Source organism: Patagioenas fasciata, chromosome 24, assembly GCF_037038585.1.
Source record: "Patagioenas fasciata isolate bPatFas1 chromosome 24, bPatFas1.hap1, whole genome shotgun sequence".
Classification (NCBI taxonomy): domain Eukaryota; kingdom Metazoa; phylum Chordata; class Aves; order Columbiformes; family Columbidae; genus Patagioenas; species Patagioenas fasciata.
In genome coordinates, this window is record NC_092543.1 from 2,418,371 (window position 1) to 2,444,711 (window position 26,341).

The 26,341-nt window shown below is 46.0% G+C and overlaps 1 protein-coding gene across 6 annotated transcripts in view; it reads right to left on the bottom strand.

The window, feature by feature from the left end:
- Window positions 1-1,226: 1,226 nt before the first annotated feature.
- Window positions 1,227-26,341, bottom strand: part of PKNOX2 (PBX/knotted 1 homeobox 2) — an 87,454-nt gene continuing 62,339 nt past the window's right edge. For all 6 annotated transcript variants that reach the window (XM_065855843.2, XM_071798748.1, XM_071798750.1 and 3 more), the window contains 9 exons: window positions 25,288-25,421; window positions 20,521-20,692; window positions 17,177-17,365; window positions 9,413-9,539; window positions 9,233-9,330; window positions 6,458-6,577; window positions 4,401-4,477; window positions 3,835-4,013; window positions 1,227-2,751 (listed from right to left, as the gene is read on the bottom strand). In XM_065855843.2, the coding sequence (XP_065711915.2) occupies window positions 2,504-2,751; window positions 3,835-4,013; window positions 4,401-4,477; window positions 6,458-6,577; window positions 9,233-9,330; window positions 9,413-9,539; window positions 17,177-17,365; window positions 20,521-20,692; window positions 25,288-25,421 (1,344 nt within the window). In that variant the 3' untranslated portion in view covers window positions 1,227-2,503. The remainder of the gene's footprint in view (window positions 2,752-3,834; window positions 4,014-4,400; window positions 4,478-6,457; window positions 6,578-9,232; window positions 9,331-9,412; window positions 9,540-17,176; window positions 17,366-20,520; window positions 20,693-25,287; window positions 25,422-26,341) is intronic.

A 26,341-nucleotide genomic window follows, 5' to 3' on the forward strand; every position in this document is an offset into this window, starting at 1 on the left:
GGGAATGAGCTATTAGAGAGCAGCATAGGGAAAGGGAGCTGGGGGTCCTGGGGACAGCAGGGTGAGCATGAGCCAGCACTGGGCCCTTGTGGCCAGGAAGCCAATGGGACCTGGGGTGGGTTAGAAGGGGGTGGTCAGTAGGTCAGAGAGGTTCTCCTGCCCCTCTGCTCTGCCCTGGGGAGACCACACCTGGAATATTGTGTCCAGTTGTGGCCCCTCAGCTCCAGAAGGACAGGGAACTGCTGCAGAGAGTCCAGCGCAGCCACCAAGATGCTGGAGGGAGTGGAGCATCTCCCGTGTGAGGAAAGGCTGAGGGAGCTGGGGCTCTGGAGCTGGAGAAGAGGAGACTGAGGGGGGACTCATTCCTGGGGATCAATATGGAAAGGGGCAGTGTCAGGAGGATGGAGCCAGGCTCTTCTCAGTGACAACCAGTGACAGGACAAGGGGCAATGGGTGCAAACTGGAACACAGGAGGTTCCACTGCAAGAGGAGAAGCAACTTGTTGGGGGTGAGGGTGTCAGAGCCTGGCCCAGGCTGCCCAGGGAGGCTGTGGAGTCTCCTTCTCTGCAGACATTCAAACCCGCCTGGACCCCTTCCTGTGGAACCTCAGCTGGGTGTTCCTGCTCCATGGGGGATCGCACTGGATGAGCTTTCCAGGGCCCTTCCAACCCCTGACATCCTGGGGTTCTGTGAGAATCACTCATTTTTTGAGAATCAAATTCATTTTGGGGGGAACATCACTCATTGTGGGGGAAAATCACCGATTTTTGGAGATAACCACTTATTTGGGGGAGAATCACTTATTTTTGGGAGAATAGTTTTTGGAGAATATAAGTAATTTTGGGGGAGAGAATAAAACTCATTTTGGGGATTGGGGAAATAACCAATTTTGGAGAATACCACTTATTTTCAGGTGAGCATCACTCGTTTTGGGAAGAATAATTTTGGGGGAATATAATTCATTTTGAGGGAGAATCACTTGTTTTTGGCAAATATAACTCATTTTGGGTCAAAATCAGGTCATTTTTGGGGGGAAATCACTTATTTTCGTGGGTTTGTCAGTCATGGATTCTGGGTCAATTCCCCCATTTTGGGGCTGATTCACCTATTTGGGGGAGATTTTTACCCATTTCATCGGGTTATTCACCCACCTTGGGGGGTTATTCCCCCATTTTGGGTCTAATCCACCCATTTTCGGGGTTTTCTGCCAAGAAAATACATCTGCAAACCCTCATCTCGTAGCACTTTATAATAAACCGCCAGGAATTAATACTAAATCACAATGAATCCTTTATGAAATTACAGATACATTCACGCCAGATCAGTATCGAAAAATAGGCTTTTCTGCCCATTGCGTCTCTCGTCGATTTTTTCCACCCCCGAGTTGCTTTTATTTTATTGTTTCTCTCCTCAAGAGCCAAAAAAATAAGGACAAAATGGGCAAAAAGCTGCAAAATTCTTCTTACAGAAACCTGCATTTATGGGACGAACCTGCAGAAGAAAATTCCTTTATTATTATTATTATTACCCCGTGTTTTCTTTTGTGTTTCCCCCCGCACATTTTTAGGCAAAATCCACCCTTTTGCAAATCAAAACAACCTACAATACATTAGGTTGGTTTTGCTGATCATCCCCTCTGGCTCATTAAAACTCCACAATTTTCCCACATAATATCGGGGGAAAAACCACCTTTCCAGCAACAATAGTGTATTTCCTCCTATCTGGGACGTCAACATTTAATTTCGGCTGAAAATCTGCCTTTTTAAATTCATTTTTATCCCGAATCGGTGCCAAAATGTCTCATCCCGACTCAGCGTCGTCTCAGCCCTTAAGGATGGCAGTGGGTTTTTCTTCCAGATTTCATCGGGGTTTAGTACATAAATTAAAGGATTTGGGGGCATTTCCTCCCTTTTCCCAAAAGTTGCATCCGGAGTCAGCAAACGGGCCCCAAACGGGAAGTTTTGGGCAATCAGTGAAATCCTCGGACGCAACCTGAAGCAGAATTTGCGTTTGCTGATGATTCTTTTTCGCCGCTTGTTATTTATTCCCGTGAATCATTTTTTGGGGGGGGAGAAAGACCCAAAAAGCATCAATCCTGGGGTGGTTCGTGGGTGTTTTTTTGCACCAAGACATCCAAGCGTCGGACGCGGTGGCGCCCGGTGACAATTCACCGTCACCCGACAGTGTCGCGTGGGGGAAACGGTTTCCCCTAAAAACGTTTTCTTACCCAAAAATGACGGGGGAAAGGGAAAAATAAAAATAGAACCTGAAAAACAAAAAACCACAAAAAAAAAATAACGTGGCCACAATATGTGCCTTGTAAACAAGCGTCTTTCGCTTCCCTGCGCCAACGTCGCTCTCCCTCGACATCCGCCAGTGCCTCCAATTTGCTCTTTTCTCACCAATTCTTCTTTTGTTCTCGCCATTTTTGGTAATATTTGGCATTTTTGGGGGAATCGGAGTGTGCGGTGCTGTCGCAGGTGTGGGGAGGGCACAGGACGAGCTATTCCAGCGAGTCACTGTGGTCCAAGCTGAGGTCAGTGCCGGGCGCTGCAGGGCCACCAGGCTCTTCCTCCAGCTCTTCTTCCTCTTCCTCCTCCTCCTCCATCTCGTCCTCGTCTTCCTCCTCCTCTTCCTCCTCCTCCTCAGTGCCGTCAAGCGAGTCGTCATGGGCGGCCAGCATGGCCTGCTGCATGGCCATGGTGGCCGTGGCTGATGAGAGGGGTTGCAGGTTGTCCATGCTGAGCGAGCCTGAAATTTGAAAACAAAATTGAAAAAATAGCAAAATTACAGAAATAAAGACTCCTCAGATAATACAAAAAGGACAAAAAAAAAAGTGCAGAGAGCAAGAAATAAAAACAAGGAAAAATCTTGGTTTTAGACAGAGTACGTGTCCCACCTGCCCCAGACACTCCCCAAGGTCCAACCCTTCGTTTTTTTAGCTCATGTGTCTCATTGGTTGGGCAGATCTTCATCTTCTCTTCATTTCCACTTTCTCTTCATCCTCTTTCATCTTGTCTAGTCCATGCTCATCTCAGCTTTCTTCACCTTCTCTTCATCTTCTCTGTTCCTCTTCGTTGTCATCATCTGTTCTCTGTCCATCTTCTCTTCATCTTCTCTCTTCCCACCTTGTCTCAACTGTCTTCTCATCTCCATCTTCTCTTCATTTTCATCATCATCTGTTCTCTGTCCATCTTCTAATCTTGTCTCATCTGTCATCTCCATCTTCTTCTCTTCATCATCTGTTCTGTCCATTTTCTCTTCATCTTCTCATCCCATCTTGTCTCATCTGTCTTATCATCATCTCATCATCATCTTATCTCATCTCAGCTCATCATCTCATCTCATCAGCTCATCTCATCTCATCTCATATCTATCTCATCTCATCTCATCTCATCTCATCTCATCTCATCTCATCTCATCTCATCTCATCTCATCTCATCTCATCTCATCTCATCTCAATCTCCACCTTCTCTACTCTTCATCATCTGTTCTCTCTTCATCTTCCATCTCCCCATCTTCCTTCTCCCCATCTTCTCCCTTCTTCTCATCTTTTCGTCTTTTTTTGTCTCCTCTCCCCATCTCCTTCTTCATCTCCTCCCCAGCACCTCAGGAGACACCCCAAGTGATGCCCCAGAGTGGATGATCCTTGAGGAGACAGAATGCCTCATCGCTGGTGCCCTTGGCCAAATGGGCCACCTCTTCAACACATTTTTTTTTAACCCAGAGGAAGATAAAAGACTCTAGAAATCCTTAATCACCAACATCAGGCTGTAATTTAACGTGTGGCCACCCCACCCAGGAAGGGCAGAGGCCACCCAGGTTTGTCCTTACCATCAGGATTTGTCCCCGAATTGCCACCCTGCTGCTGCAGGACCCCGGCCGCGATGGAGTTTGGCCAGAACCGCTGGGTGGGCCGGTGCTGAGATTTGATTTTCTTGGCTTTGGGCGCTGGGTCGGGGTTGCTGGCGTCGAGCATGGGCTGCAGGATGCGCCGCCGGGCATTGATGAACCTTTCCGGGGAAAATTAAAGAGTTGTTAACACCAATTTTGGGTTAAGACAACAGAAATCAAAACAATTCAATGAGTTGTAATACAAAACCCTTTCGAAAGTGATTGCGTGGTCCAAAAAAGCTTGTGTTTTACCCAATTTTATCAGTCTGTGGCATGTTACCAGTAATTTTTCCAGCAGAGTTGGAGGTGCTACATCTTGGCTTGGCCAGGAGAGGGCACTGAGACTCCACAAACGAACACCAACAATTAAAACCACACCAACCCATCTCCCAAAAATAGACCCTAACCGCCCAAGTGACCCCCAAAAAAGCATTAAATAGCACCAAAAGCGTGAAAAAGAACAATTTCTAAAGGCAACAAGACGACCGGGCCACCAACACGCTCACCAGTTGTTGACTTGCAAGAGGGTCAGGTTGGTTTGGGCGGCGATTTGCCTCTTCTCGTCCTCCGTGGGGTAGGGGTGCTGGAAAAGAAGAGAGATGGGGCAGCGAAATGACATCCCTGTGCACAAACAGTAGCGCTGAGTGGAGAATTTGGTGGTATCCTGAATTTGCAAGACACAAAGGTGGCATCCGAGAGCATCACAGGTTCCCCAGTGTCCTTATGGCTCTTCCTTGAAGGAATACAGTTTGGGGTTTTTTTAATATTAGCAATTTTCTAGCAGTGGTTGTTGTTCGAGGTTGGATTTGGGCTTCAAACCCCATTGTCACCCAAAACACTCCTTTGTCAGATGCATCAATAAAACACCCCAAAACATCTGTACGGGGAGACCACCAACACTCAACACTTCACCAGCCTCTTCCCAACCATGCTAAAATCCTCCTTTCCAACCCCCAAAATTCAGTTATTATTCAACCAGCCCCATCTGTCATTTTTCAGAGCTACGAGCCAATACTGGTCTTGAGTCACAACTTCTTTTCCAGCTGTTTCCCCCCAAAATGATGAGATTTCTTTGAGAGAACCCGAAGTCATGGTCTGCAGGAGACTTCCATCCCACCAGGGATGCCAAAGTAGTTAAAAATGTCTCTTTTTTGGTAAAAATCTCTCCATCGCTGATGCTACAAAACTCCAAACTCAATCAAATGAGGAGCACCAACGCTTTGAGGTTTCAGACCACAACGTCTCTGATGCCCAATGGAGAAATTGCCCAAGCGTCACAGAATCCCAGAGTGTGAGGGGTTGAAGGGCCCTGGAAAGCTCATCCAGTGCAATCCCCCATGGAGCAGGAACACCCAGCTGAGGTTCCACAGGAAGGGGTCCAGGCGGGTTTGAATGTCTGCACAGAAGGAGACTCCACAGCCTCCCTGGGCAGCCTGGGCCAGGCTCTGACACCCTCACCCCAAACAAGTTGCTTCTCCTCTTGCAGTGGAACCTCCTGTGTTCCAGTTTGCACCCATTGCCTCTTGTCCTGTCACTGGTTGTCACCCAGAAGAGCCTGGCTCCATCTTCCTGACACTGCCCCTTTCCATATTGATCCCCAGGAATGAGTCCCCCCTCAGTCTCCTCTTGTCCAGCTCCAGAGCCCCAGCTCCCTCAGCCTTTCCTCACACGGGAGATGCTCCACTCCCTTCAGCATCTTGGTGGCTGCGCTGGTCTCTCTGCAGCAGTTCCCTGTCCTTCTGGAGCTGAGGGGCCACAACTGGACACAATATTCCAGGTGTGGTCTCCCCAGGGCAGAGCAGAATGACCATGAGACCCAGGCGGAGAGCGAAGGTCCAACCATTCAGGAGAAAACCCATTTATTTTAGTTTTTTGCTCCAGTTTTAGAAATCTCAACCATGGGGCTCTCCTGGCACCCAGCTCCTCAAGTTTCTGCTTTTCTACATCATTTTTCTGTTGACAAATCTGTATCCAGCTGTTCCATGTCCTGGGTCATGTTTAACCCCAAGCTACTCCTTGGAGATGTTATGGTCCATCTTGGGGGTCTCCAACCTTCCTGGTTGCTCACACAACCAGCTTCTGAGTGATTTCTTGGCCAAATTATGCTGAAAAAAATCAGCTTTTTTTTTAGCTTCCTGTCCTTCTTCCAGCTCTGCTTTCTCCTTGCATGAAAATAAACTGGTTGCATCCTCCAAGCTCCCCAAAAACACATCAAATTTTGCAATTCTGTGTTTTGACTACCGGTTGACACAAAGCTGTGGAGCTTTTCCCGCGCCGATTGGCTGGAAAATGGTATTTTTGGAGTTGTAAACTGCGAAAAAAACGACCCATCACCCCTCCACAACCATTTGGGGAAGCCCCGCTCTGTTGTTATTTGCTTCTTCATGCACTAAGGGAGTATTTTTGCCACCTGCAGTGAAAATGCTTGCAACCCTAAATACTCCTAAAGTAAATCAAAGCTGTGACTCTAAATAGAAATTCAAACAAACCACCACCTTGATTTGTTAATGTTGGGGTTTTTTTGCCTTTTTTTTTTTTACGGCTTGCAGGGTGTTTTGCTCACCATGAGGTGCTGGAAGAGCCAGGAGCGCATGATGTTGGTGGCGTGTTTGGGCAGGACCCCCCGCTTGTTCTTGGACTTCTTGTCCTCGCCATCGAGGAGGGAGGTGAGATCCAGGTTCACCTGATGGGGGAGAGGAACGGGGAGAGAATTGGCTGAAAACCCCCCAAAAAGGAGCAAAACCAACCCCAAAAATGAGCAAAACCAACCTAAAATGAGAGAGGAGCAAGTGCAACAAACAAGAGCTCACACGGAGCATCAAAATCCTATTTTTCTTCCCCCAAAAAAACTTGCATTGAAATCCATTATTTTCCCCCAAATGCTTGCATCAGAATCCCCTTTTTTCCCCAAAAAACTTGCAATAAATCCCCAGTTTCGCCCAGGATCTCTATTAAATATCTTATTGTTTTGCCAATGCTTTTCAAAGGGCAACGAGCATCTTCTCCCTGCGGTGGCACCAGCACAGTTGGGGACCGTGGTGATGCTGTCACAACCATTTTCGATGTGCAATGAGGGGGTTGAAGTATTATTTATTAAAAGAGAAATAGATCAAGGATGATTTCATACAGTAGAGGTTAAACCCCCACCACCCATCAACCTGAATTCCTCCCCCTCTCCCACCATAAGGAGCAACGTGTCCGTCTAGTGAAAATTTGCTTTCCCCCCAGTAAGAAATATCAAAAATAAACATGGAGGAGCAGTTTTAACGAGGTCGTGGAAACTGAGCGGCGTTTAAGTTAAAAAGGGATTTTTTTGGTATTATTTTATTTCCCCAGTTCTTCATCAAAAGGCAGATCCGGGATGAATTAAACATCAGGCCCCGCGGTTCCCCTGGCTCTGGATGAATAAATGGGCGGCCGAGGTGCTTGTCCGGGGCTCCCCCCATGCCCTGATACTCCCCGAGCGCCTGTTTATCATGGTGCGGAGGGTTTTGCTGCAAGATTTGAGTCTGCGGCAGCGAAATATTAAAGGCAGAAATTTAAAAAAGGTAATGAAACCTGTCAGCCGTTGCTAAAATGACCTTTTTTTACAAAAAAAAAAAATGGCAGTTAAATTGAAGCGTTTCAGAATAAAATTTGCATGGGGGGATGTTTGTTGATCAGCAGAAATTAAGGGGTTTTGCCCAAATTCCTGGGGAATGGGGGATTGGAAGGAATCACAGAATCCCAGAGTGTCAGGGGTTGAAGGGCCCTGGGAAGCTCACCCAGTGCAATCCCCCATGGAGCAGGAACACCCAGCTGAGGTTCCACAGGAAGGGGTCCAGGCGGGTTTGAATGTCTGCAGAGAAGGAGACTCCACAACCTCCCTGGGCAGCCTGGGCCAGGCTCTGACACCCTCACCCCCAACAAGTTGCTTCTCCTCTTGCAGTGGAACCTCCTGTGTTCCAGTTTGCACCCATTGCCCCTTGTCCTGTCACTGGGTGTCACCCAGAAGAGCCTGGCTCCATCCTCCTGACACTGCCCCTTTCCATATTGATCCCCAGGAATGAGTCCCCCCTCAGTCTCCTCTTCTCCAGCTCCAGAGCCCCAGCTCCCTCAGCCTTTCCTCACACGGGAGATGCTCCACTCCCTTCAGCATCTTGGTGGCTGCGCTGGACTCTCTGCAGCAGTTCCCTGTCCTTCTGGAGCTGAGGGGCCACAACTGGACACAATATTCCAGGTGTGGTCTCCCCAGGGCAGAGCAGAGGGGCAGGAGAACCTCTCTGACCTACTGACCACCCCCTTCTAACCCACCCCAGGTCCCATTGGCTTCCTGGCCACAAGGGCCCAGTGCTGGCTCATGCTCACCCTGCTGTCCCCAGGACCCCCAGCTCCCTTTCCCTGCACTGCTCTCTAATAGCTCATTCCCCAACTTACACTGGAACCCGGGGTTGTTCCTGCCCAGATGCAACCCCAGGTTGCAATGCAGCCAAAAGGGAGAGCAAGTTGTCCCAATAAATCCACTTTTAGCCCAACTTAATGCAAGAATGAGGCCATGTGGGGAAGACATGAATAAAAACAGAGCTAATTGCCAAAAAATACCCCCAAATCCATAAAGAAGGAGGAAAAAATGAGACTTTTCCCATGGGTGATGTTACTGCAACAGCAGACAGGAATGCTGGTGATACCAGAGCCATGGAATGATATGTTTGTTATAAATAAAATAAAATAATAAAAATAATAAAATAAATTTATATAATAAAGTGAAATTATACACTATATAATATGATACGATACCATATATTTAATAGAATAGAATAGAATAGAATAGAATAGAATAGAATAGAATAGAATAGAATAGAATAGAATAGAATAGAATAGAATTTATTAATCATATCATATCATATATTAGATCATGTTAGATCATATAGTTATCTTATCACCTAACAATTAGGGCATGATTTATGTTATGTTATGTTATGTTACGTTACGTTACGTTACGTTACGTTACGTTACGTTACGTTATGTTACATTATGATATATGCTGTAATAAAATAATAACTAATTGCATATTATTATATATGTATTGCATACTATAAATATTCTATATTGCTTATATAATTGTGTATAAATATATAATTATATGGTCTATATTATTAAGGATATATTGTAATACTCTATAACACAGCAACAGTATAAGCATCACTACAATTTGCGAGGTCATCGCTATAAATCATTGGGTACCCCGAAGAGCCCAGCTGTCGGATTTAATCAATGTTTCTTACTAATTAAGAATTTAGGATACACTGAGGGTTGAATTTATGGAGAAATCGGGGTCACACGCCACAACGGGTCTCACCTGTGCGCTGGGGATCTGCAGGGCGCCGGGTGCAATGGCCTGAGCCAGCACCTGTCCCTGCGACGTCACCATTGTCACCGGCTGGTACAACGCGCCGCCTACGGAACAACCCAAAAAAAACACCTCACGGGGGGGTCCCCAAATCCCCACACTTCTCCCGCCATCGTGCCGCGGTCCCACCTGGCACGGCGGGGGAGCCGCCGCCGCTCATGGCCATGTTCGCCGGCGGGAGCGCTGCCGGCACCACCACGCCGGGCGCAGTGTTGGGCGCGGGCGGCAGCGCCGCGGGGGAGCTCTGCAGCATCTCCTGCGGAAAGAAACACACCCAACCTTAATTTTACATGCACGCAACATCCTAATTTTAAATACCGATAATTCCCAAACTGAATGATTATTTGAGTATTTAATGCAATAGGGAAGGGAAGGGAAGGGAAGGGAAGGGAAGGGAAGGGAAGGGAAGGGAAGGGAAGGGAAGGGAAGGGAAGGGAAGGGAAGGGAAGGGAAGGGAAGGGAAGGGAAGGGAAGGGAAGGGAAGGGAAGGGAAGGGAAGGGAAGGGAAGGGAAGGGAAGGGAAGGGAAGGGAAGGGAAGGGAAGGGAAGGGAAGGGTGTCATCATTATGGGGGAATGCAGAGGGATGCAGGACTCCCGTGCGTTACACTGATAATATTTAGAAAAACTACCATTTCAAAATAAGGCAAAGAAAAGCGAATATCTCTAATTTGCCCAACTGTAATGGCAATAAAACCGCCCTCATTTCTTGCAATAACAACCTTTTTTGCCCCTTTTCTACCCATTTTCTCTGGTGTCCAAGTGGTTCACAGCTGTCGAACAAAATGCCAAAAACGGGATTTTTTTCACCTTTTTTATTCAATTTCCCCTAATTTCGATGCATTTCTCTAGGAAACCAGTTTTTTTTGGCCTAAGAAAATAGGATTTATCTGGACTATTAATATGTGACAACACCGGAAAATGTGACCACGCAAATGCGGACAGGTCAGGAAAAGCCATCACTCCTCTTGTCCTTGCAAGCAAAGTACAGAGATGGTAATCTGAAGGTACAAATTAATTAACTGGACATCAAGACATGATATGGGTGCATCATTCAGTCGGCAATTCGGGTACCCTTGTGTCCACATTTCCCGTTGCTGGGGGGAAAACATGGCATCGTTGGGCCTTCTCTGGGGGTAAATATCCCTAGAAAACCAAATGTTGCCCTTGGAGAACCTCAAAAAATCTGGGGGTGACCAGAAATGTGAACCAGCCTGGGACCTCCTGTTTTTCCACGATTCCTCAAAAAAAATGACATTTAGGAGGGAAGAAATTGGAAGAAACTGCGAAGAAATAATTTGGGATATCGGAAAACTGAAACAAGAAAACGCTGTTTCCAGATCTAGTGGTCAAAGTCATTTTCAACGGCATTTTATGAAAACTGTCCCAAAACACCAGCTCAGTGGTGCTCAAAAAAGCAGAATATTACTAATTATTAGAAAAAGATAAGGAAAAAATATCACATTTTTTCTGCAGTGACACTGCGAACCCAAGGGCACCCAATGGAAGTAGAAACTCAGCCTTAAAATAAATACAGATCACAGAATCACAGAATCACAGAATGGACTGGGTTGGAAAGCCCTCAGAGCTCATCCAGTCCAACCCTTGGTCCAACTCCAGTCCATTACCAGATCATGGCACTAAGTGCCATGGCCAATCCCAGTTTAAAACCCTCCAGGGCCGGTGAGTCCAGCACCTCCCTGGGCAGCCATTCCAATGCTGACCACTCTCTCTGCACAGAATTGCTTTCTAATCTCCAGCCTCAATTTCCCCTGGCAGAGTTGAAGCCCCTGCCCCCTTGTCCTGTTGCTGAGTGCCTGGGAGAAGAGCCCAATCCCCCCTGGCTAGAACTGCCCTTCAGGTCGTTCTAGAGAGTGCTGAGCTCAGCTCTAAGCCTCCTCTGCTCCAGACTGAACAAGCCCAGCTCCCTCAGCCTCTCCCCATAGGGCTTGTGTTCAAGTCCCTTCCCCAGTCTCGTTGCTCTTCTCTGGACCCGCTCCAGCACTTCAATCTCTTTCCTGAGCTGAGGGGCCCAGAACTGAACACAACACTCCAGGTGTGGCCTCCCCAGTGCAGAGCACAGGGGCAGGATCACTGCCCTTGTCCTGCTGACCACGCTGGTTTGGGTACAGGACAGGACACCATTGGCCTTCTTGGCCACCTGGGCACACTGCTGGCTCATGTTGAGCTTCCTGTCCATTAGTCCTCCCACGTCCCTTTCTGTCAACATATCTCCAAGATTTAAAAAAAATATATTTCGCACGCTAATTGCCTTGGGTGGCAAATGTCAGCCAAAATTATGTTACACTTGGGGTTTTGCTGCAGTGGAAAATGTTTGATATTTTAGGTCTCGAAGTTGAAATGTTTCCAGCGACTCAGAATCTTGAGTGTAAAAAGAACTGTCTCAGTAGGTGTCTCTGCAGAGCCGCATCTCAGCACTGATAGGAAAACACGATCTCTCCAAATAAAGTCACCTTAATGAAGAAAAAGACCAAAAAAAACCAAAATGACCTTTCTTACAATACATCAACTGCCAGCGATCAAGTGTCCAAGTGTAGGCAAATGCTACTTGGGCTGATGTCCTTCCTCTGTATGATGTTTATTAATTTTTATTTATTTTGGGGTGGTGCACATGAAAATTTGAACCTTATCTCAACTCTGTAAAATGTGTTTGTGATCGAGTTAAGTTGGGGCAGAATTGTGGAAAAAGAAAAGAAACCAATGAGTTTAAGGAGAAAGAGTCGGTCAAACTCAAAGTCATAGAAAGGAGGTTCTTAAAGCTCCTTTGTGGATGGATGGAGATGGAAAAAAGAACAAAGTTGTATTTAAATATTAGTGACAGAGAAACCCCGGCTTGTCCATGGGGCAAAGTTATATAAATTAAGATTTATAGAGAGAATTACTGCATCAAGTCCAGACAACCCAACTGTCACCTCCAACCACCCACACGATGGGTGGGAAGATGAGAAGAAGAAATGGCGTCCTGAAAATGCCTAATATGAATAAACAGTGCCAATCTGCTGCGATTCTCACTCAAAACAACAGCTGAAAAATGCAAAATTTAACCCAATTTAAGTGTCCCTAGAAGTCTGGCGTTCCACCAGGTGATCGGCTTTGTGGTGGGGTTTTTCTTGGAAGCGAAGTCAATTGGAGAGCAGTGAGGACAACTTGGATGTTGAAGGGAAGTTGAACTGTCGGGTTAAATTGGATTTTCCCCATGCAACAAGCACCTCTCCTTTCCTGTCCCTGTCAGAAAAACCCAAAAAAATATTCATTACATGAAGGGAGAGAGTTAAAGAGTCTGGTGAGGACTCACGGGAGCGAAAACCAACCAAGAAAAACGGAAGAAGAGGAATTGCTTGGTGGGTTTGCAAGGTAGAGAAGCTAAAACTCTTCCGCAAAACAACGCACAGCACAAAGAACAAAGTGATGGAGGAAACAGGGTAGAAAAATGTCAATAAGGTAACGAAGGTTCAGGGAAGGCTGAGGACATCACCAAAAATGTTGGATTTTTACCCAAACGTGGCCAACACCAGACTTGGCAACATGAGATTTCGGCAACCGGCAAAACACTTGTTTGGGTCTTTCTCTCCTCTTTCCATCATCTTCAGGCATTTCTGCATTTCCAGAAATTCTTGCATTTTTCATCTTCAAAAGCACAAATGACACCAAGGCAAGGGCCGTGCTATTGGATACACCAGGGAAATCCAACCGCAGTTCTCCCACAACGCCATTTTGGCAGCTCTGGACGTTGTCTTCTCAGTTTTGGTTGACATCCTTGCTATTGCACATCCATAATTTCTCAAGCAGGCTGTCCCACGGTAAAAATCTTCACAAAAAATGGAAATATTTGGCTTTCGTGACCAACTTGGTGCATCTGCTCATAAAATAGTTGATGCTGCTCCCATGCCCTGAGAAAAGCTTGTTCGTTGATATTAGTCACATTTCCTTTATTTCGATATTTTAAAACAATACCTAAATTAGCCACCTCTTAGCTGTTTTACCTGTGTTACAGAATCACAGAATCCCAGAGTGTGAGGAGTTGAAGGGCCCTGGAAAGCTCATCCAGTGCAATCCCCCATGGAGCAGGAACACCCAGCTGAGGTTCCACAGGAAGGGGTCCAGGCGGGTTTGAATGTCTGCAGAGAAGGAGACTCCACAACCTCCCTGGGCAGCCTGGGCCAGGCTCTGACACCCTCACCCCCAACAAGTTGCTTCTCAAATTTAAGTGGAACCTTTTGTGGCCCCACAAGGGCCCAGTGCTGGCTCATGCTCACCCTGCTGTCCCCAGGACCCCCAGCTCCCTTTCCCTACACTGCTCTCTAATAGCTCATTCCCCAACTTACACTGGAACCTGGGGTTGTTCCTGCCCAGATGCATAGCACAATAATTATTGAAGTCATCCCACCCGCCATTTTTAAACACCGATCCCGTGATTCTTCAGGCCTCTGGCCCTTAAAACTCAACTGATGGGTACCAAGTATTTCCACCCTTTTTTTTTTACACCTTATCTGTGACGACTCAAAAAGACTCAGTGAGTATTGCATGTATTCAGGCACTTGACATTTCTTGGTTGGATAATTAGAAAAAATTCTCTCCCATACCGTCATTGCTCCATCATCCTCATCCAATGACCAGACAAGACGGCAGCTCCTTCTGGTCCATCACCAGGAATATTTCGATGCCCATCACCGCCGAGACGGTGTTTCCCCTCCACTTGGGTCTTTCTGGGTGAATTCCCATTTATTTAGCAAATGCCTTCAAATCTCCACTTGAATTTCTCAACTTTGTCTTGCCTGGAAGGCAAACGGCGGCGGCTCCGGGTTCACAGGAATCGGAGGCGCTTGGGACGTCTCCACGGGCCTGATTATTTTCCGATGACTTGTGCTAATTTTCTGATACGATCCCCACCTCTTTGTGAAGCACTAAATCCTCATTACTTTTCCTGACCGATGCATTCTAATTAGATCAACACTTTAAAAAAAAATATCACAATAGCCACAGGACGGCTTTCCATCTCATTAACTCCCTCACTTATTATTTTCATGAAAATTACTGATAAAAACCGTGCATCTCCATTTGCTGGGACCAGGAGCTTCGTCGGCTCATATCTAACATCTCTCTCATCAGCCGGGATGCGAGCTGTTGCCATGGCGACGCACAATAATAGAAACTAATAAATTACAAACGAGATGCTCGTTGAGCAATTATTGTTCTCTTTTATGCAAGTGTCTTGCTAATTTTGATCATAAGGAATGCTCCCATAAAGCAGCGAAGGGATAATAAGTCCATTTCTAGAGATTATTAGGAAATAGAGAGAGGCCGGGGTTTTTTTTAGAGCAACGATTAAGTGGTTTGGTGCTTTCAGGAAACTCAAATAAGAAAGTAAAACTTTTGGGGGAGTTTTTCCCTTCGCAGCGCTGGGGGAAGAAAGTGGCCAGAAGCGTCACGTTGGCATCAAACTCTGAGGCGCTTGGAGTTCAGCTGCTAAAAATCACTCTTATTTTTCATTTCTACCAGCCTAAAAATGTCCTGAAAAGCCCTAAAAAAACCACCAGCCTCTGGTTTATTTTGAACTGGCTGCACTTATTTCAATTTCATTTTCTGCCTAAAAAATCCAGTATTTGAGAGCCACAAATCCCTAAGTGACACCCAATGTCACATCAAGGAAGTTTCTGGGGTCAACCGGTCAACATTTATCCCATGAAAACCCCAACTCATGCACAACATTTTTCCAAATATTAAGTTAAAAATCCCTTGTTTTGCCCCAAATTCCACCAAGGTGCAGCTTGGTTTGGTTGTTTCACTTGGTGTTTCTGCAGTTCTTGGGCACATCCTTGCATTTGCCCACTGTGCTTGAGTCACCAGATGTTTCCTTCTCCCGGTTAAAACCCAAATTACACCAAAAAAAAACCCAAAAGTCAAGGTGGGATTGCTGGGGGAGAACTGGAAAATATGACGAGGAAAAAAGGAACAGCAAAGCCAAAAAGGGTTTTTGAGATCTAAAAGTCTGTTACAGCATCACAGCATGGACTGGGTTGGAAAGCCCTCAGAGCTCATCCAGTCCAACCCTTGGTCCAACTCCAGTCCATTACCAGATCATGGTACTAAGTGCCATGGCCAATCCCAGTTTAAAACCCTCCAGGGCCGGTGAGTCCAGCACCTCCCTGGGCAGCCATTCCAATGCTGACCACTCTCTCTGCACAGAATTGCTTTCGAATCTCCAGCCTCAATTTCCCCTGGCAGAGTTGAAGCCCCTGCCCCCTTGTCCTGTTGCTGAGTGCCTGGGAGAAGAGCCCAATCCCCCCTGGCTAGAACTGCCCTTCAGGTCGTTCTAGAGAGTGCTGAGCTCCCCTCTAAGCCTCCTCTGCTCCAGACTGAACAAGCCCAGCTCCCTCAGCCTCTCCCCATAGGGCTTGTGTTCAAGTCCCTTCCCCAGTCTTGTTGCTCTTCTCTGGACCCGCTCCAGCACTTCAATCTCTTTCCTGAGCTGAGGGGCCCAGAACTGAACACAACACTCCAGGTGTGGCCTCCCCAGTGCAGAGCACAGGGGAAGGATCACTGCCCTTGTCCTGCTGACCACGCTGGTTTGGGTACAGGACAGGACACCATTGGCCTTCTTGGCCACCTGGGCACACTGCTGGCTCATGTTGAGCTTCCTGTCCATCAGTCCCCCCAGGTCCCTTTCTGCCTGACTGCTCTCCAGCCACTCTGTTGAGCTGTCTCGAAATGAAGAGAACGGGGAGAGAGGAGATGGTGGAGACAATCACGATGTTTCTGTTCCTCCCATCAATAAGTATTTTTCACCAAAAAAATGCAAATTTCTTGCCCACTTTCCATCCCTGCGATGTTTCTTTGCTGCAATGGAAGAGTTTCGGAGAATTTCTCACCTCTCTGTTGTGCAGAGACACAAACATTGGGGTTGTGGCTCTGCCAAACCCATGGATAAAAAGGTCAGAAAAAAAAAAAAAGAAAAAAAGAAAAGAAATCACCACAGCATCATTTATTGCACCAAATGAGCGAGATATGGGTTATTTGTAACTATTTTCCTCCACTGGAGATGAGTTTTCATGAATTTTCAGGAGGCCTCAAGAGTTGTAGAGAGATCCTCAACTCAACCATTGGCCAACATGCAACACTGGGGATTATGGATGATTTTTAAGGTGTAAAAAAAGGCCATAAAACCCCCAAATTATCCACAGCATTGTAGAGAGACCCTCAACTCAACCATTGGTCAACATGCAACATTGAGGATTACGGGCGATTTTTAAGGCATTGAAAAAGGCCATAAACCCCCTAAGTTATCCACAGCATCATTTATTGTGCCAAATGAGCAAGATATGGGTTATTTGTAACTATTTTCCTCAACTGGGAATGAGTTTTCATTAATTTTCAGGAGGCCTCAAGAACTGTAGAGCGACCCTCAACTCACCCTTTGGCCAACGTGCAATGCTGGGGATTACGGATGATTTTTAAGGTGTTAAAAAAAGACCATAAAAGCCCAAAATTAACCACAGCGTCACTTATTGCAGCAAATGAGCAAGATACGGGTTATTTGTAACTATTTTCCTCAACTGGGAATGGGTTTTCATGAATTTTCAGGAAGCCCCAATAGTTGTAGAGAGACCCTCAACTCACCCTTTGGCCAACATGCAACACTGGGGATTACGGGCGATTTTTAAGGCATTAAAAAAGGCCATAAAACCCCCAAATTAACCACAGCATCATTTATTGCACCAAATAAGCAAGATATGTGTTATTTTTAATTATTTTCCTCAACTGCGGTTAGGTTTTCATGAATTGTCAGGAGACCCCAAGAGTTGCAGAGCGACCTGCGATTCACCCATTGCCCAATGTGCAACGCTGGGGATTACGGGCGATTTTTGAGGCGTTACCTGGGGGTGGAGGCTGATGGAGGAGGGGTTAGGGGAGTAGGGCCCCCCCAAGTCGTTCCTGAGTAGGTTATCACTGTGCATCTTGGTTTTGAGGCAGGTGATGTAGCGGTTGCAAAAGTCTTTGCACAACTCGTTGACCTTCTCCAGCTCCAGGAGGTGGATGCGCAGCACCTGGATCGCCTTCACCATCTATGCAAGGATAATAACAGCAGTTAAAATTGGATAAAAATCCATAAAAATTAATATTCCCACCCAAAATGTAACCTGGAACGGATCCTTATGGTAGAATTAAATGCATTTCCTTTCTCAAAACAGCCCAAAAAAATCAATATTCACACTGAAAATCTAACTTGAAGCTGATCCTTACAGTAGAATTAAATGCATTTCCTCTCTCAAAACACCAAAACCAGCCAAAAAAATCAATATTCTCACCCAAAACCAATCCCAGAGTCCATCCCTCCGCACCTGTACGTTCCTTTTCCCTCCCCATCAATCACACCTCTGCAAAACGCACAAAAATTCCCGTTGCGTTCGTGGGAATTGCTCTTCTTGCCCCCAAAAATAAGCCCTGGATGTGGAGAAGTGTTTGGTTATTCTCCGGAGGCCACTTCTTCTAACGAGATTATGGGGCTGCGGCTCCGCCATCAGCCTGGGCCTCATTAAAACGTACCCCATAAACAGGAAAAAATTTACACATAAAACATTCCCCGTGCCGAGCCTGGAACCTGAAGTTTTACAGCTGCTGTTTGAAATCTTGCATAATATATAAAATTTCAGCTATTCACTCCGGGGCAATAAATCGGGTTTTATGTAACAAAGCGTCTTTGCATTTAAAAGGGTGTTTTTAACTTGCAAATTTTAGTGGTCATCTTTACAAACTGCCGGTCACCACGGTGGGGAAACGTCCTCAAAAATCCCAACTGGGGTGGTGGCTTCACAATGGGGAAGGCGAATTTTTGGTGGGTGAACAACAGGAATGACAGGTTGTGGTTGCAAATATTCTATTTTCTTTTTATTTGCCTTTCTTCTTCGAATTTTTTCCTTTATTTTCCTTTTTTCCTTCTTTTTCCCTTGCGAACCGCGAGGCGGAGGCGTCGCGCCCCGGCTCTCTGCATCTTCCCAGGGCTCAATGGCCATGAAAGTCAATATTCAAGGGCAAAGGCAAGAAGACCTGACACATATATGTATAAAAAATAAATCTCTCAATTATCTCAGCTCATTTGCTTAGGGTCTCATTTTATGTCCCTGCTCCACTGCGTCGTATATCTGTCCGGATAAAGAGTTACAGTCCGACGGCGGACGTGCGCGGGGTCGTAAAAAATACAGATGCTGAATTAATTGACTGTGTGGCACTCGGCAGCTGATTGAGTTGATAATGGTGATATCTGACCTTTTTCTAATTTCTAATTATGTGCATCTCGGCGGTGAGGAATACATGACTCTTATTCTAATGACGGCTAAGCCAGCGGTCTTTTCGGCCCTGCTTTGCCAGCACCAATTTCCCGGGAATTGGTGTTAAAAGAAAAAACACCCCAAAAATCACCCCCAAAAGCGCACAATGGAAATAGGGGGAAAATATCAGTTTAAAATGTTAAATTCTGTGTACGGTGAGACTTTTTCATCCCAAATTCCCTCCGGTTGGAGCTTTGCGCCAATGGGAACATTCCCCTTCAGCATCACGTTAACCACGTCTTGACGGAGGCCAAACACCCTGGGCGATGTGGCAGTTTTGGGCCATTCAGTTAGAATATATACATACAGATATATCCCAGAAATAGGAGAAGAATACAAATATATAAATGAGAACATAAATACGTCCAGTGCTGTGATTCCATCCATGCGATCGATGCGTTTCTTCACAGCCAAATTTCACCTCTGCAGCAAGAGTTGCTCCCAAACAAGGTCCAAAAACCAAGATTGGTGTCGGGTTTTTTTAGAAGAAAACACCAAAAAACAGTGAAAATCGCCTCTGTGGACATATGTCCTGCACTAGATGTTTGCTGGAGATGTTTCTTCCTGATATATGTAGGAATAGATTTTCCTTCCCCGAAATTCCTGACCGTTTTTAGCTTCAGCTCTCTCCTTGTGTGAAGTCATTGTGCCCATTTGTAACTAATTTAATGCAATATTTAATTTTGGTTTGTTTGTCCACCTCAACATTCAGTGCATATTCAGTCCCCAAACTGAAATAATCCAAAATGTTGCTTTTTTTGGTCTGTTCTTGGCTACAGAAATTGCCAAATGGGTTTTGGAATCTGCACGTGGGGCTTTGCACACTCCATATTTTTTGGGGGGGCTTTCCACAGGCTCCTAAACCACTTGGGATTTAGGGATCTCGCAAAACAAGCTGAAATCAGGCTCAAAAATGCAGGATTTTAATCCATCTTGCAACTGTTTCTTGGTTTTTTTTAGGACTTCACACTTGGATGAGCATTCCTCGTTCTTCCTTCCGTATCAGCCATTGGACAAACTCCCGTCCTCGATATCTGAAATATTTGGGAAAAGCTGCCTTTGAATTGCCCGATTTGCTTCTTTTCTGGGACAGAAATCCCTCTGCAATGTGTCCCAGGGGACACACCGACCCCTGGGGAAGGCGTTTTGCTCTTCGCATGTTCAGAGGTGGGCAAAATTGCCTTTTTTGACCCAAACAATTTGCTCGCCGATCGCCGAGAGTCCATCAGGATGGTGACATGGACTTGTCCACCCAGCTTGCCATGCAAACCACCTGTGGAGCCTTCCTGGACAAAATAAGAGGATTTGGGGATGTTTCCTGATAAAAGCTCCATCCCAAGCAGCCTTCTGAGGCACCTTCCAGCGGCAATAGGTATGGTAGAAAACTTGGGTTGCGATGATAGAGAAGCCACCAAAAATGGCCCAAAGTGTCCCAAACCATTGGTACACATCACCCTTTTTGGATAAAAGCTCTTATTTTGCCTTTTCCAGGACAAGAGCTGCCCATAATGCTTGAAACAAGATGAGAACGCAGTTGCTGTTGCATGGTGCCCTGGAGAGCAGGAATTCCTGCAGAAATCGCAACTTTTGGAGCACAAACCAGCCCTCCATCTCGGCTGTTCCCAGGAAATACACTGATGTCATGACATTTGTGTGGCAAAACCACCCAAAAATTGGGCAGGAGTTTGTTTCCACAAGCAATCTTATGGAAAAGGTCTCAGAGAAGGTCCTGGAGAAGGTCTTGCAAGTTCTATGGAGAATGCTGCCAAGACGGTCAACACTACCAACAGAGCTCCAAGACGTTGCCCAGGGTGGTAGATCTTCATAACTTGTTCCTCATCCCCTCTCCCCAAACCTCCCAAAACCTCCTGCCCACCCCCAGTTGCCTCTACCAGGTTGTCCAGCTCGGGGTCATCACTGAAGAAGGGTTTGTGCTCCTGCTCCTGCTGGTGGACAAAGTTCTCGATGTCGACGTCGAAGCTGGCCGAGGTGATGCACTCAGAGCCCTGCGTTGCCTGCTCACACTTCTCAAAGAGCAGCGTCAGCAGTGGGAAGAGCGGGTGCCTGCAGATGACAAAGGAGACCCCCTAGAACACCCACCAGTTTAGGTCCCATTTCCATTTATACCCCACACCCTCCATCTGTTCCCTCCCAGCTCACAAGAAACTGGTGATGCAAACCTCACTCCCAACCCAACACTTGAAGTTCTCCCTCTGGACCTTTTCCGACAAGAAAAAAAAGCTTAAAAACCAGCAAAATTCACCATCTTCTCCACCAGACAATGACTTCTGCCAACGTCTCGGTGCCTTCCATCATATCACCAAAGCCATGGGTGAAAAAAGTTTGGCGTCATGGTGGTTGTCTTGAAGGCATCTACCATCCTGGCGGCTTCACATTCTGGGGATGGACATCAATGGGGATATTTCACCCAATGGTTGGAGATGTCAGATGGGATAAGCCCGTGTTCCAACGTCCCCTCAATATCCTATGGACACACCTGCAGGTCCCACCTCCACCAAGAGGTACCTTCATAAAGTACATCCAGCTCTATGCACGAAGGAAACAATGGGCCAAATCCCACTTATTTCTCACCAGGAGAGGAATCTTAGAAAACAAAGACTTGGAATTCTTCATGCAGATCTACAACTCGCAATTCTTGCAAATCCATAATTTGCTCTAATGATGATGGAATATAAAATGCAAACACACCTCCAACACCAAAGCACATGGAGAAGAAGGGGCTGAAGACCACGAGTTAGTATGACCCTCAATGAACCCCTCTGTGCAATTGAATTAAAAAATCAAAGTACTTATGGAGTCTTACAGCAAAATGCTGCTCCAGGGATGGTCTTCCCCCAGCACCCCAGTTATCCCAGCACGATGGGGTTTGCTCCACTGGTTTATCTCCAAAAATGGTCCAAAAGGTGATTATGAATCAATTCCCGATGGTCTTTTCCAAGACGGAGTCAGGCGAAGGGGTTAAATCTTCATTTGCAGCCACTAATACCGCGGCATATTCGAGTTTAATCTCTCCTGATCCCGGTTTAATGCGAGATTCACTGAGGATGGAGTGGAGAACGGGGCGGGGGGAGAATAATTTCATAATTTCAGCTCGGCCCGGGGATATGAAAGGCAAATTCCAGGTGGAAATGTTGGGATTTATGCACTGCCGGGTCCCTGCTACCATTTCTGCCAATTTGCAGAAAAGGCACAGAATTACCCGAAAAAATGGGGCTTTTTGGGGGTATTGCAGCCCCGGAGCGATTTGCAGCTGCAGGTGCCAAGGGGGTTTGGGGCTACTCAGGGTTATTAATCAGGGTTAACAATCGGGGTTAATAATCAGGGCCGCGTGGCCGCTGCCCCCGGGAACAGCCAGGAGAGACGGGAAGGACGGTTTGTTTGCTTTGGAGTTGGGAAGAAAATGAAATAAAAGGAAATCAAATAGAAATACTAAAATTAAAAATAAAAATAAAAAAATAAATTGAACAAAGTAATAAAAATAAATGATAGCAATAAGTTAGTGTAAAAACAATGCATTAAATAATAAATGATACAATGAAATAATAAAAATATAAGATATAATGATAAAATATAAAATAATAATACAAATAGCAGAAAATGAAAAGAAAAGGACATGAAAGGACAAGGAAAAGGACAAGGACAAGGACAAGGAAAAGGAAAAGGAAAAGGAAAAGGGAAGAAAAAAGGGAAGGGAAGGGAAGGGAAGGGAAGGGAAGGGAAGGGAAGGGAAGGGAAGGGAAGGGAAGGGAAGGGAAGGGAAGGGAAGGGAAGGGAAGGGAAGGGAAGGGAAGGGAAGGGAAGGGAAGGGAAGGGAAGAGAAAAAGGTAAAGGAAAAAGAAAAGAAAAGGAAAAGAACAATAAATAAAATAAATACATAAAAGAAAATAAAACAATAATACAATAAAAATGTAAAATAAGATTTAACTAAATATATATTGAAATGCAACGAAAACAAAATAAAATAAAAAGAATAACATTAACTAAAATAAATAAAATTTAAACAAAATGACAAAAAAGTAAAATAATCAAATCAAACAAGGGGGAGGTGCCAAAGCCCCAGGGTGGGTTCAGGGGGAGCCCTGCGCCCCCCGATCAAGTGTCGTGGATTTTGAGTTCTGACATTTTCCTGCAAGACCGAGGTCGTTCACAGCCGCTCATAAAAAGGCTCCGACACGGGCTAATAAAGAGGAATTAATTGCTCTAATGGCCTCATTTTACAGCTTCAGTTCCGTCCACAAAAAAAAAAATAATAATAATAGAAAACAAAAGTAACGCAAAGAAATCCGCTTCCCAGTTGGAAAAAATCCCTCTCGCCACACCGGGATGAGTTTGTTTCCTTTTTTCCACCTTTTTTTCTATGTTTTCTGGTTGATAAAGCTCCTGCTCGAGCAGAAAACCCAGCAGGGACTTGTCCAGTGGTTTTGATATTTCACATTTTCCCGGCAGTTGATCAACTGACCTTGGTGCAATTATTGACAATTAACCAAAATCCAGCGTTTCAGGTGGAGGCTGAAACCCATGTACATTTCATGACACACAATCCACGTTAAACGCCGTAAAGATGAACATCCAGATTTTGCAGCAGCGAAAAAAAAGGCTCGTTGGATGAGTTTTTAGAGATAAAAATATATTTCAGGGCTACTTTTGGCTGGGACCCAAAAATAAGCAGGTTTGGGCAACCAAGTCTATGTGTGTGACCAGTCAATAATATTTTCCCCACTTCTCAGGATGAGAAATAGCTCCAAAAATGGTGTTTCTGGCATGACACCAAGTTGGGAAGGAGTATCAACCTGTTGGAAGGCAGGAGGACTCTGTAGAGGGATCTGGATAGACCGGAAAAATGGGCCGATTTCAATGGGATGAAGTTCACCAAGGCCAAGTGCCGGGTCCCGCACTTTGGCCACAACAACCCCTGCAGCGCTCCAGGTTGGCACAGAGTGGCTGGAGAGCAGTCAGGCAGAAAGGGACCTGGGGGGACTGATGGACAGGAAGCTCAACATGAGCCAGCAGTGTGCCCAGGTGGCCAAGAAGGCCAATGGTGTCCTGTCCTGTACCCAACCCAGCGTGGTCAGCAGGACAAGGGCAGTGATCCTGCCCCTGTGCTCTGCACTGGGGAGGCCACACCTGGAGTGTTGTGTTCAGTTCTGGGCCCCTCAGCTCAGGAAAGAGATTGAAGTGCTGGAGCGGGTCCAGAGAAGAGCAACGAGACTGGGGAAGGGACTTGAACACAAGCCCTATGGGGAGAGGCTGAGGGAGCTGGGCTTGTTCAGTCTGGAGCAGAGAAGGCTTAGAGCTGAGCTCAGCACTCTCTAGAACGACCTGAAGGGCAGTTCTAGCCAGGGGGGATTGGGCTCTTCTCCCAGGCACTCAGCAACAGGACAAGGGGGCAGGGGCTTCAACTCTGCCAGGGGAAATTGAGGCTGGAGATTCGAAAGCAATTCTGTGCAGAGAGAGTGGTCAGCATTGGAATGGCTGCCCAGGGAGGTGCTGGACTCACCGGCCCTGGAGGGTTTTAAACTGGGATTGGCCATGGCACTTAGTGCCATGATCTGGTAATGGACTGGAGTTGGACCAAGGGTTGGACTGGATGATCTCTGAGGGCTTTTCCAACCCAGTCCATGCTGTGATTCTGTGATTCTTTTGACCTTCAAATGAAAACTCCAAAGGGTTTTTTGGTCTTCGTTGGCACACAAACACAACAAAAATCTTCACAGAAGTGCAAAACAAAGGTGGGTTTTTTTCCTTCATTTTCACCTTGAGAAAATGATTTCCATGGTTGGAAAAATCCTTGAGACCCGCTCGGGATAACTGTGGGTATTTTCCTGGGAAATCGGAGGTTTATTCTATGTCTCCAACCCCTTTTCCAGGCCTTTTTGACTCTTCCATTGGAATATTTGGAGTAAGAATATTTGAATTCCTTCACTTCCCAGCTGCGATTCTTTGGTTCAAAAACCCTGTGGCCTTGGCCATTAATTAACCCTTAAATTTAAATCTTAATCCTAATTACATTATAACATTATACGTTACTGTTGTAGCATTACCATATACATTATAATATTGTAAATAATTACATATCGCTTATATAATTACATATTACTTATATAATTATACTGTTTACATAATTATAATGTTACTTGTGACAACTATACAATAAAATCACTGCATATATTACAACATCATATATCATTATCTGCAAAGTGACAGAAAAAGGAAGCGGGCGGGGGAGGTTTGTCCATATTTGTCCAATATTGCCCCATATTTCAGGTTAAAATGTGAACGTTAGTCCTTCTGGGTGGTTTTTCAGCCCAAAATCACATGGTTTTGCCCAAAAAAGAGGTGATTTGGGGTTTTCTGGGGTGTGCAGGTTGGATTTGGCGGGGGGTAGGTCCATGAGGAGCTCCGACACCGTGAGTTATTGTTGAAAACTATTGCTGATAAGGAGCTAATTGCTAAGTCCTGTGTAGCTAATTAATGCATGAGAATAATATTAGAATGCGTTAGAATAATTACTGCATTGGAATAATCATTCATTGGAATATGATGCATCGCCAAATCGATGCATTAACCGATGCATTACTTAAAGCATTAATAAAGCGTTAGACTAACGAATGTGTTAATGAAGGAGCGGAGGGTGTCACCTGTAGACGGCTCGTTTGTCGGCCTCCAGCTGCGCCTGGGGGTCTCCGGGCGGCACCGGGGCCGGGGGGGCGGCTGCTGGTGATGAGAGGTGAACGGGCTGAGCCTTGGGGGGCGGCTGCGACGCGGCCGTCATCTGGAACAGGAAATGGGACAGGAAGTGGAAGAGGAAATGGGACAGGAAACAGGAGGGGAGGGACGGAGAGGGAAAGAGAAAGAGAGAAAGAGTGGAACAGAGGAACAGAAAAGGGGAAGGGGAAGGGGAAGAAAGAGAAAGAGAAAGTGGGAAGAAAGTAGGAAAGGGGAAGGGAAGGGAAGGGAAGGGAAGGGAAGGGAAGGGAAGGGAAGGGAAGGGAAGGGAAGGGAAGGGAAGGGAAGGGAAGGGAAGGGAAGGGAAGGGAAGGGAAGGGAAGGGAAGGGAAGGGAAGGGAAGGGAAGGGAAGGGAAGGGAAGGGAAGGGAAGGGAAGGGAAAGGGAAGGGAAAGGGAAAGGGAAGGGAAAGGGAAAGGAAAGGAAAGGAAAGGAAAGGAAAGGAAAGGAAAGGAAAGGAAAGGAAAGGAAAGGAAAGGAAAGGAAAGGAAAGGAAAGGAAAGGAAAGGAAAGGAAAGGAAAGGAAAGGAAAGGAAAGGAAAGGAAAGGAAAGGAAAGGAAAGGAAAGGAAAGGAAAGGAAAGGAGAAAAGAGAAAAACAGGGTTTATTGCACTATTCCAGCGAGTTTTGCTGCATTCTGCACCACTGAGGGGACCCCACACTGGGGCTCTGAATGGGACGGTTTTTGGGGTGAAAACACATTTCCATGTATGCAATGCAAACACACAGACATTTCACCTGGAAAGCCCAACGTCAGGAGTTTTCCACTTTTCCCCCACTTTTTTCTTGGAGAAAACACAGGCAGAAATCCTGACAAAGCAACACAAAGCCGGGGGGGAATTTATTCATATATTCAGTGATGATTCACCGTGATTTTTTAAGTGGGAATATTGTCTAGACACACAGGTATTTCCAATTTTCTTCCAAAATTACATGACACTTTTCCAACCCGCCAAACTCTGCGAT